The 12,110-nt window shown below is 51.4% G+C and overlaps 1 protein-coding gene across 1 annotated transcript in view; it reads left to right on the top strand.

The window, feature by feature from the left end:
- Positions 1-11,218, top strand: part of ZCCHC24 (zinc finger CCHC-type containing 24) — a gene marked incomplete at both ends in the record, with an annotated part of 67,085 nt that extends 55,867 nt beyond the window's left edge. Inside the window, 4 exons of the mRNA XM_080694786.1 lie at positions 7,163-7,250; positions 8,320-8,406; positions 9,497-9,550; positions 11,213-11,218. Coding sequence (XP_080550912.1) covers positions 7,163-7,250; positions 8,320-8,406; positions 9,497-9,550; positions 11,213-11,218 — 235 coding nt within the window. The remainder of the gene's footprint in view (positions 1-7,162; positions 7,251-8,319; positions 8,407-9,496; positions 9,551-11,212) is intronic.
- Positions 11,219-12,110: the final 892 nt, after the last annotated feature.

The following is a 12,110-nucleotide window of genomic DNA, read 5'->3' as shown; positions in this document are numbered from 1 at the left end:
GCTACTACTGCCGCCGCGTGCAGTGACGCCGCCTGCCGCCCTGCACTGCTCCTGGGGCCACGCATCCTGGGCAGGAGCTCGTCTAGTGCGTGTTGACAGTGTTATTGACATTGCTGCCTCACAAGCCACATGAGGCAGGGAAGGCCAGCGGAGGTCCAAACCCGGCCTTAAGAGCCCTCCACGTCCCCATAGGCTCTCCTCGGAGAGCCCCTTCGGGGTGAGCAGCCTCATATTGGCCACAAGTGCACTAAATTTACTGTGAATCCTGAAGCCTGGAGAGGATGGTCTCCCAAGACCAGCCAGGCCACCTCCCCAACCCCCACCCCGTGTGAAAAGCCACTCTGGGAGCCCTGAGCTCCAGTCCTAAGTCAGCAGTCATGGCCAGCAGATACCTGTTCTCACAGCCGGGGAGGGGGACCCTGCCCATGCCCTTGCTGAGCCCCAAGCCCCTGGACCCCGACACAGAGGTTGGGGCAGGGGAGCTGTATCCTGGGCACTTGGGGCAGCCCCTCCCTGACCCCCCAGAAGGCCCTGTCCATGGGCTGGGTTCTGTCTGGCATTCCTTTCCTCCCCCTTCTCCCACCCCATGGGGGGCTACAGCCTCCTCAAGGCTGCCTACTCCTGGCAAGAGGGATGCAGGCCTGACACTCTCCAGACTCTGTGTCACTGGGTAAGGTGAGCTCATCTCTGGCCTCAGTTTCCAAATCAGTTTAGTGGGAGTATGACCTGGAGAGCTAAGACGTCCCTGCCAGCCTTGAGGCATGGGTGTTGGCAGGCACTGGCCTGAACAGGGAGCTCTGTTTAGAGACAGCAGTCCCCTGGATGGTGGGAGGCGCCTCCAGGCACCCTTGATTGGACCAATCCCTTGATTGGTCACTAGGGAGTCAGGCTGAGAGTCCTCCCCTGCCACCCAGCAGCACCACCTGCCCTGCAAAGATAGAGACAGACCACCCTTCTTTGCCTGGGTCTCCCCAATCCCTCACATGGGCAATGTTGAGACAACCCATAGAACCTCTCATTTGAAAAATGAGGCCAATGATTGCCTACCTCCCAGGGGATCAGAGGGGCCTCTTGACTCACAGCATGGTGGGGAGAGGGTGACCATCCCAGCTGGCAGACCAGAGTGCCCTCCTCTGTCTCCCCAGTGGGAAGCCCCTTTTCTGAGGTCCTCCTTTTTTCCCAAGGGAGGGAGAGAACTGGCACCAGGACTAGGTCACTTGATTTTGCCCCAACATTGTGCCTCTGTGGGGATGGGGTGGGGGGTGGGAAAGATCAGACCATGAAATAGGCCTGAAATCCAGTGTTTACCACGGCCCGGGGACACCCCTTGGGGCCCAGTTGCCTTTTGTTTTCAAATGAAAATGCTTTGTAGAACTGAAGAGTTAGAGAAGTGTTATCCAAGGGTCCAGGGAGCAGGAGAAAGAGATGGAGTGTGTCTGCAGCTGGAGGGCTGCAGGCTAGATTTCAGGGGGCCAGAACCTCTGAGCAATTAAAAGAAAAAAAAGGTATATTTGCTGCAGTCAGGGGAAGCATAGCCCCCGCAGGCTGAGCACCTCTGGGGACATCAAGGACTCCCCAGCCTGGTGGCCATGGCCCGAAGCTTCTATCTTAAAGGAGAGTCTGTTGCTGTCAGTCATCCTATTGGCCTGGCGGTATGTTTATCTCTACTCTGAGGATGAGACCCTTGGCCTGAGGATGCCTGGGGCCTGCCAACCCAGCTGCCAAGGTGGGGTAACCCACACCCTGAAAAGAAGCCAGGCTCCGGACCACAGGAGGCCAGGCCAACTGGTGATGGGACATCACCCAAAGTGGCCCTTTAAGGAAGCTAGCCCAGCTGGCAGCCATCGCCCTGCCATTTGTGCAGAGCTGACATCTGGGGCAGGGCCTCCCGCTCGGGGCAGCCCCTCAGCACTCTGCCTGCCTGCGAGGTCTTGGCTGATCTGGGGAGCTCTCTGTGGTGGGCAAGAGACACTGCTGTCCAGACCAGGTGCTGAGAGAATTAAGTGCTCAGAGGACGGGGGAGCCCAGGAGACAGGAAGGTGTATTGTGGTTTTAGTAAGTTCAAAAGGGACAATTGCTCGCAGTCAGTAGATCTAGGGGTCTAGTTGAGAGATAATGGTATTTACCCCATATGAAGTATTGATAGCTCTACTTGTGAATTTGTATTTATTTTGAGTTATACTTGACACAGATTCCTTTTCTAAAAAACAAAAATACTATGTGTGTATTTTGAGAGGAAAAAAACCTCATAGATGTTAAAATTTCTGCATGGTTACCAGTTTTTCTCACAACACTGAATTTGGTAGCTTCTCCTGAAAAGTTTTCACAGTGATTTTTGTCTGTATATATTTGAGGGCCTTTTTTTTAAAAAAAAAAAAAAAGAAAAGAAAAAGAAAAATATGATTGCTTAATTTTTTGAGATTAAAAAATAAAGAAAAAGAGGCATTTTCTAAACTTCAGAGTGTTTGGGTGGGCAATAGAATCTCAAACAAAGATTTCTGGAAGTATTTCACAAACCTTCTGGTTGAGCTACAAGAAAATATTTATGGTGATAATTTCATTTTCTGTTAATGTTTTATTTTCCTTTTTGGTTTGTTTTTTACCATGCTTTGGTCTGTAAAAAGAATGCAACTGAACTACATTAAGAAGGAAATATTGTCTACATAGAATATTATATGAAGTTGGTACATAATTCTGATGAGAAAAAAATCTTTGCAATTCTTTAAGCCATGTTATTGTTCTGTATTTTCGTTGGATGAAAATATCAGTATTAAGTAGCCAGCATATTATTCATATGTTTAGACTTATTAATATGCGCTTGTCTTGTATTTATACATACGTGTTTTTTGGAAATGACTGCCTTTTTTAAGGGGAGCTCTTAGTAGATACATAATGAAAAAAGGGAATAGAGACCCCTTTGTGCCTCTCCCGCCGAAGATAACAAACACAGCATTGTAATCACTTGCCTGCACCTCCTTTTTATTATCTTACTATGGTTTTATTAATTTTGTAGGCAGGGCAGGGATGGGCAAGGGGAAGCAGAAGCATTTGACCACCAGCGCAGCTGTGTTCTGCCAACCTCTTAGCTGGTCAGCAAGGCTCAAGGCGGGGAGAGGAACAGGAAGCCGCCTCCCCAGGGCCGGTCTCTGAAGCATTTTCATCTGAGCCACGCCCAGGACCTTATCCTCTGAACTCGGATATGTCCATCAGAGCCCGCACGCCTGCTCTCCAGCATCTAATAGACTTGAATCTACTCTAAACCAATATTTAACCTAACCTCACTACATTGGAGTCCAGTGTGACAGCTAACCCTGAAATGTGGGGTGTTCCAGCCTTCAGCGAGGTGGCTGGGTGGTCGCCCCACCAGAGACTGTGGCAGCAGGATCGTCCCTCTCCTGGTGGCAGACCTCTGGTGTGGTTCACCCCTCCGCCCCATGTGGTGACCATCTCTGTGTCTGTTCGTGTGTGTGTGTGTGTGTGTGTGTGTGTGTGTGTGTGTGTCCAGCTAAAAAGACAAACAGAACCGCGGGTGGGCCCGGTTTGGAGGGTGCGTGGGAAGCGCCCCACTTCTCCGAAAGGCCGCCCCCGGATGGCATTCCGCTGTGTGCCTTATTCCTGAGACTGTATACGGCTTGCCAATGGAAATGTAGCCTTTCCACGCTGTATTAAAAGGACTTTGGAAAACAAAGAGGCTCTGGGGGTTTATTTATTCACGTAGAGCACTGAGAGGAGCTGGACATTCTCCCTGGATGGAGGCAGAGCTGGCTGGGAGGGACTGGGGCTGCCCTCCAGCTCACCTGGGTCTGGTCATCTGGTCCTTGCCCTGCTTCCTCCCAGTGCCTCTGCCACCAAGTGGATGCTTTCTCCCGGGGAGAGAGGAGAGAGCTCTCCCGATGTCGGGCCCCAGAGTGGGTGAGATTGTCTGCAGATTAGGTCACAGTCAGCACAGCGACGGAACTCCCGGGTGACCATATATAGGAGGGAATCCGCCTCGGACAGCAGCCCAGGCGCCACTGCGGCTGCTCCAGCTTTGGGCCGCAGACCCTGGGCATCTCATGGTGAACAACAGAAGTGTCTGGGGCGGAGGTGGGGTGGGTGGGTGGCGGGAAGCTCCTCAGAGCAAGGCCAGGCTGGGCAGGGCTGTCACTAGCTCTTGCAGAGGGTGACAGCCACCAAGAAGCAAGATCACCAGCAACCAGCTGCCTGGGAGGCCTTCCACCCGGATCAGTGCTCTGTCCTTTTCAACTCTGCTGCCCACCAGAGTGGCCGGCAGGGCTTTAACAATGATGGTCTTGGCCCTACCCCAGAGATGCTGGGGTATCAGGCCAGGTCTGTCCTCAGTTTATGAAACCCCCAGATCAGCGCCTTGTGCATCTAAGGCTGGGCAGCGCTGGGTTTGTGATGGTTCCCCATGGTCTCCTGGGGCGGTCGGTGACCTCAGCGAGGAGGCCGGTGGGCAGAGGTTCCTGCCTCAGTGAGGGACATCTGGTTCCCAGCTCTGAGATAACTGTTACTACTAAAGAATAATGCCACCTAGGGGGTAGGGTGGGGTGGGGTGGGAAGAAAACTAGAAATCCCAGTTGTTCTGTGAAATTGTCCAAGTTTTAAATTTTGGAAAGTAGTTTATTAATTTTATTTATTTTTGGTGCTGGGAACTGAATCCAGAGAATTCTCCCTCTGACTTACCTCCCCAGCTGTGTGTGTGTGTGTGTGTGTGTGTGTATGCATGTTACTAGGGGTTGAACCCAGAGCCATTCTACCACTGAGCTATACCCCCAGCCTATTTATTTATTATTTATTTATTTATTTATTTATTTATTTATTGTTGTTTTGAAACAGGATCCTGCTAGTTTGCTGAGTGTCTCACTAAAGTTGCTGAGGCTGGCCTTGAACCTACAATCCTCCTATCTCAGCCTCCCAAGTACTAGGATTATAGGCATGCACCATCACACCCACCACCTCTCCCAGCCCTGTTTTAATTTTTATTTTGGAACATGGTCTCACTAAGTTGCTGAGGCTGGCCTCAGACCTGCATTCTCCTATCTCTGCTTTCCAAGGATTGGGATTATGGGTGTGCTCCACCAGGCCTGGCTAGTTTACTAATTTTAAAAAATGGACCTGTTGGCTGATTTGGTGTGCAGAGGCCACCAGACCTTTCCCTGCTTGTTGGCCTGAAGAGAGGCACCGGTCCTCTGGGTGTGAAATGGCAGGAAGGGATACAAATGGCCCGAGCCCAGCCAAGCAGGTAGGTGTGGAGAAGACCCCACACACAAGGAGAGAGGAGGACAGAAGTGTTCCCTGAGACTGGATGGATGCAGCCCCAAGGACACAGAGCCCGTGCCTGTCTAAGAGTGCTGTTTCCTGCAGGGCCTCCTCTAAGGCAGCCCCACCTCCTCCTGCTGTGTCCCCACATCTGCTTCCAGTGAACAAGAGCCCCAGCACATTGCTGGCACTCAGGATGGCCTGTGTGTGTGTGTGTGTGTGTGTGTGTGTGTGTGTGTGTGTGATGTAGGGGGTGACCTCTTGTTCCTATTTCTGTGGCCCAGGCAGAAATGACTTGTCAGAGATGACACAGGAGAGTTGGGGTGGGCAGCCTCGAACCCAGGACCCCCAGACCCATCTGCTCACTGCAGGTACTGATTGAGCATGCTCTGTGTGCCATGCTAGGGGTCTGGGGTTGCTGGCTGCCCTCGCCTTTGAGTGTGTGTCTGTGTGCATGAGCTTGTGTTTTGTTTTCTGAAAAAACAAACCTAAGGCAAACAGCCTGTGTTTCGACATCTCCTGGAGCCGTGGAAACCAGTAATTCCCTTGGACAGGAAGGATTTCCGGTTGGACTTAATGCCTATGTTCAGAGGCAGCCGGCTGTCGTGGGGCCCGGGAGAAAGCAGAGTCCACTGAGCAAGAGGTTCAGCTCTGAGTGGGAAGTGAGGCCCTCAGAGGGGAAGGCCTCTCTTGAGGTCACCCAGCAGATCAGGACTCCACTCCTGGTCTCCCCTCTTGGTGCAGTGTTTTAGAGATAGAGGTGGGACTAAGTCCCACACTGCGACCTGAGCCCAGAATTTCTGAAGTGGGCAAGGAGCGAGGGCTCTGGGCTTCGGGGCCTCAAGGGGCAAGGAAATGGGGAGGTAGCTCCAACCTGTGGCCACTGGAGGGCCCGCAGAGCCCTTGGCGCTGGCTCCTGAGGAGGAGGAGATGAGGCCAGCACCCAGGCTGGGAAGCAGAAGTATGGGGTTTGTCAGCACCAGGACCTGCAGGGAGTTGGGGTCCCTTGATGTGACCCCTTCTCTGAATGTGTGATGTGGAGCCTCTGGTCCTTATCTGTAAGCTGAGGGCAAGCCGGACGCCCTGGCAGCTTCTGCCTACAGCTCAGCAATAGCCACTCTCTTCCTGCCCCCACTGTGGCATGGGGGTCCTCACAGCAGGAGGCCGGCCCAGGCACCCACCCATCCTCCTAACAGTCGTGACAGGAGCCAGGGCAGGGGCAACATGCCAGCAGAGCAACTAGAGAAACTCAGGCTGAGGGCCCGATCCCCCAAACCCACACGCGGGGTTCCCTGCTATACCCCACCCCTGTACCGCTTTCTGACCCTGATGAGGGAAGCTCAGTGGATGTGTGAGAACCATTTGGTCTTCCAGAAAACTGCTACCTATCATCCCTCCCACCTCTGTGGCTGGCTGGGCCTGGGCCACCTCGTGCTGAGCACTCAACCCCTGCCCATCCCCCAGATATACTGACCCCAGCTCCCTGTGGCCTGGAGAGCCCAGGGCCACCCAGACTCACTGCCTTCAACTGCCTCCCTCCTGGGTGTGGGGAGCTGGAAGCAGGGACGGGGAAGGGCAGAGACCAAGCAGGGTGACAGCTGGGGGTGGGCTCGCCCCTCTCTGGCTGTGCCCCAGAGCTCGGGCCAGAGCTAGGAATAGCCTGTCCTCTGCTGGTAAAGGATTGACACCTCCCCCACCATTCATTCACCCTGATGCTGGATTCCCAGCACTGCCCTCCTCCCAACGTACACACTCACCTCTTACCACACTCACACTCGACACGTGTGTGTTCACACACAGTTCACATGCACATGCCCGCAAACACGGCCATGGCAAGGCGAGAGCCTGGCCGGGGTGGGGGCCTGGGGCCTCTCCCCCTCCCCTGGCCTGACCCTCTTAGCCAACGCTACCTCAAGAGTGAAGAAACTCCAGGGCAGAGGGGAAACAAACTTCCTGGGAGCAAGAAGCTCACAGCAAAGGAGTCTGCGGTGAGCAGACTCTGGGCAGGCGAGAGAGGCAGAGGCCCAAACCCTCGGCCGACACAGCGGGCAAATCTGTCCCGTGTTTACAAACATGCGTTACACCTTGCAGAACAATTCGTGTCCTGCAAGGTGTGATGATGGTGTCAGATCATCTATAAGGCCTTGTGAAGCTGGGCATAGCGGTGAATGCCTGTAACCCAGTGCTTGGGAGGCCGAGACAGGAAGATCACAGGTGTAAGGCCAGCTGCAGCAACTTAGTGAAACTCTCAGCAACCTAGCAAGACCCTGTTTCCAAATAAATAAAAGGGTTGGGGGTATAGCTTGGAGATAGAATTCTCCTGAGTTCAATCCCCGGTACCTACTGCGTGTGTGCGCACACACACATCCTGTGTATTCAACACTGAGTATTGTGGGTGAGGAGATGCAACACTTGGGCTTTGTTTTCCAACAGTTCAGAATTGGGGGGTTGTTGAGAGAGACTGGCTAGCTGATAGGGCCTGCTAAAGAGGGTAGCAGGGACTGGGACAGAGGCCCTGGACTGTCTCCAGCTCCCTCACCTGGCAGGTGAGCTCAGAGGTGAGCCAGGCTGGGAAGTGTCAGAGGCGGAAGTGGGGATGTGCCAGCCACTACGCCATATGATTTACACACATCATTTTTTTTTATGACAGTGAGTCACATTTACAGATGGGAAAGCTGAGTTCGAGTGATTTGTCCAAGGTCAGGGAGCTGGTAAGGAGCTGAGCACCTCCCTCCCTCCCTGTCTTCTCCCAGAGCCACTCCCACCAACCCCCCAGGGGACTGCAGGTCCTAGGCATGAGCCTGCCTGCTGCAGCTCCCTGCAGCCCAGCCTTCTCCCAGAAACCCAGCCCCTTCACATCATCCTGGCCCCTTACTGTGCCAGCTCAGCCCCCAGCCCCAGCCCTAGCCCCAGCATCATCTAGGGCAGGCCCATGGTCACTGGAGGCTTTGGCCCAGCCCCCAGCAACACCTCAAACCTCTTTCTGGATTGACCTTGAAAAGCCCCCAGGGGCCCCTTGGGGGTGAGGGTGACTCTGCCCATCTCCACTGTGTCCAGAGCGAGCCAGGCTGGTACCTGTCTTCTCTCCTCTTTCCCTCTCCCCAAGTGGCCCTGCAGCCTCCTGGAGCCCCGAGTGGAGCCCAGGTACCTTCCCTTGCTAGGTGTCTGAGAGTCTCACTAAGCCGCTGAGAGGTGCAGGGATCCTCCGTCCCACTCAAGCCTCCAAGCCAGGAGCCCAGCAGCCTCCGCTCCACCTTCTCAGCCCCCACTGCCCTCTGGTTGTTGGGCCTCATAGTCCACATCAATTGTTCTTGTTGGTCAATTCGAGCTCCACATCCTTTTTCCTAAGTCCAGGATCATGACACCTGCCATGACCTCCATATCCGCCTCCCCACGCACATGCCGGAGAGGATTCTGTGTCAGACAGACCGGACCTCTCTAGGCTGAGTGGGAATTATACTGTCTGCCTACCTACCTGGAGGTCATAGGCAAGGTTAAACTAGACAGAGAGGGAAAATGCTTGGCCTGTGGGGTGCACTGAAGAATGCTTTGGATAGCCATTGTGCTGTCCAAAGAAGTGGTGACAGCGCTGGGTGCCGTGGTGCACGCCTGTAATGCTAGTTCTTGGAAGTCTGAAACAGGAGGATTTCAGGTTTGAGGCCAGCCTCAGCAACTAAGTGAGATCCTGTTTCAAAATAATAAATAAAAAGGGCTGGGGGTGTAGCTCGAAGGAGAGAGAGAGAGAGAGAGAGAGAGAGAGAGAGAGAGAGAGAGAGAGAGAGAGAGAGAGAGAGAGAGAGAGAGAGAGAGAGAGAGGAGAGAGAGAGCAATGTCCCCCTGGCCAGTGCTGCCTCTGAAACGGGCCCCTGTGATTCCTGTCTGTCTTTGTCTCCTCCTCTCTGCCTTTTGACCCTTGTGCTCTGAAAACTTCACCTCAACAGGCTGGCAGGACAGACCTCAGGCCTTGCCCCAGAAAAGGTCAGTAGGCCTTCTCCTCCCACTCCCAAGCATCCATACTCGTTAGTCCAGTTCTGATTGGGTTTCTGCCTCTGTTTTCCTGTTGTATTTGGTAAAAGACTCTCGTTCGGGGTCTACCTGGCCTCCTCTCCCTGGGCACCTGACTCTGGCCCTGCGCAGGTGGAGACCGCTATACTCTGTAGCCTCCTCCTCCTCCTCCTCCTCCAGGAACTCGCCAGCCAAGAATCCCCAAAATGGTTCCTTTTGCGCCAATTAGCTGGTCTTATGCTGCCATCTGGTGCCCAAATACAAGAACTTCAGCTTCCTGCAGGTAGGCAGGCCTGCGTGTATAGTGGAAAACATTTGTTTCCCTAAACTCCCAGGTGTTCTCTGACTTCTCTCAAGTCTCATGTATTTATGGTTCAGTAAAACTTACAAATGGTGGTATTGAGCTTTCCCTGCTTTATTATAAAAATAACATGCACAACGTGAAGAGAAAAATCAAAGGCAGAAAGGAGATTCCCAGTAGCCCAACTTCTACCACAGAACAGCACAGCCCAGAGTTGGTTCATGTTTTTTTTCAGTATTTTAGTTCATGGAAGTGTGTGTGTGTGTGTGTGTGTGTGTGTGTGTGTGTGTGTGTGTGTGTGTACTGCTCTACACTAATGGACTGTACTAATGGCACGTTCTTCTATAACCTGCCTGGTCTTCATCATCCTTTCCTTCTTAGCCCACCAATCTGTCCCATTTGTCTAACTCCTGGTTGTATTCTTTTGTTGGATAGCCTATTGATAAACTTCCAATTGAACAGTTGGAAGCTTTTTTTTTTTTTTTTTTTTTTTTTTTTTGGTGGTACTGAGGGTGGAACCCAGGGGCTTTTCTACCTCTGGGCTATACTCCCAGACCTATTTTATATTTTATTTGGAAACAGGGTCTCACTAAGTTGCTGAGAGCCCCAGTAAGTAGCTGAAGCTGGCTTCAAACCTGTGCGATCCTCCTGTCTCAGCCTCCCAAGTGCAGGGATTACAAGCATGCGCCACCACGCCCGGCTAAAGCATAGTTTTTAAAAGTCAATAATTTTTCTTAATCATCTTTCTGTTTGGTACAGTGGAAAGATCTGGAATCAGTAAATCCAGAGTTCGTTTGGCAATCTCAGGCAGCCACTATCTCTGATCATACCTCTCTGCTCCCCCAGGCCTCAGTTTCCCCAACTAGGACTCTTCACTCCGACCTGTGATAAAACCTCTGTTTGTAGGACAAACAGAGCCTAGAGGTCACCCTAGGATCACTCATGCGGGGTTGGGTTGGTGCTAGGAGAGGGGTCTGAAACCTGGGAGATACAAACGGTCACATGCTGCATAGCAAAATTTTGGTTAATGGTGGGCCACGTATTGACAGCAGTCTCAGAAGATAATAATGCTTTGTGCTAATATAGCCATCTTAGCAAGGACAATCTATGAGGTTCACACGAGATAAAATGGACTAAAAGGCAATTCTCAGAACATATCCCAACATTAAGTGAGGCATAACTCTGTGCAAATCATACACTGATGCACCTTGACATATGGTGGGGTTACATCCCAAGAACCTCATTGCAAGTTGAAAATGCATTTAATATACTGTAATGGAGCCCAAACTCTAACCGTGTGTGATGGAGCTGCGGGTTCTTGTTCTTAGCTAATTTAGAAAAATAGGCAGAACTATACTGCTATAAGCTTAAGCAAATTTTATTATTAGAAACATAGAAAAAAGAGACAGATAATTATAAAGCACTACATCAGAGGGACATAGTGGAGTGCCTTGAAAATAACACACTGAAGTTTTCTAATATAGAACAGTTTTTATAAAGATTCATTATCTTCCATTTTGCTTGACCAATAGTCTTCTTGACCTGATTGAGTATGGGCCCCATTATCTCTGGTACAAGCCTTTTGATATGATTATGAGGATTACTATCTCTCATCCTGCTTGACCAAAAGCCTTCTTCCTGCAGGTGTGAGCCCATCCCTGTCTCCTGTGCAAGTCGTTAAGACCAAGATGTGTTACTTGATTGACAAAGTTGTGGTCACATGGTATCTGCCCCCTTTGGCAAATGCCTGTACCATCCTCCCATGTCCTTGGGGAATTTTAGCCAATTTGCTAGAAGATATTTATTATATAACTTGTCTTTAAAATATGAAGGCCCTGGGCTACAATTCTTTTGTATACTTGCTAATCACTTTTGGTGCTGGGAACTCTGCCTCTCCTTCCCTCCTGAGTGTCTGCATAGCACCCAGGCCCTGACTACGTTTTACATTTTGAAATTAATACCAAGGCAATTTTCCAATTGGCACATTCCCCATCATATACCTAGCCACCAAACATCCTAGCTCATCAATGTGGTATACTAAGGTACTAGTTGTCTACTCTCTTGGTCTCGGCTTGCTTCCATGGCCCAGCATCTTGAGAGAGTATTGAACTACCCATTGCTAGCCTGGGAAACGATCAAAATTCAAAGTATGGTTTCTACTGAATGCATGCTGCTTGCACTCCATTGTAACATTAGAAGAACAGAAGTCAGACATCACAAATTGGGAAACATCTGTTTCTGATAAGGAACTTGTATCTATAACACATAAGAGCTCTTACAACTCACTACAATGACAAAAATACCAATCTTTTTTTTTTTTTTTTGGTGGTACTGGGGTTCCTGGAAGCCCTTCTACCTCCGGGCTACACTCCCAGGCCTATTTTTGGAAACAGGGTCTCTTAAGCCAGCATGGCTGGCTTCAAACCTGTGCGATCCTCCTGTCTCCGCCTCCCAAGCGCGGGGATTACAAGTGTGTGCCACCACGTCCAGCACAAAAATACCAACCTTAACACAAGCAATGAAGCCAGGCATGGTGGTGCAC

The sequence above is a fragment of the Muscardinus avellanarius genome, assembly GCF_963383645.1.
Source record: "Muscardinus avellanarius genome assembly, chromosome: 4".
NCBI classification, from domain to species: domain Eukaryota; kingdom Metazoa; phylum Chordata; class Mammalia; order Rodentia; family Gliridae; genus Muscardinus; species Muscardinus avellanarius.
Note: the sequence above shows the minus strand (reverse complement) of the source record. Positions and strands in the feature narration are given on the sequence as shown.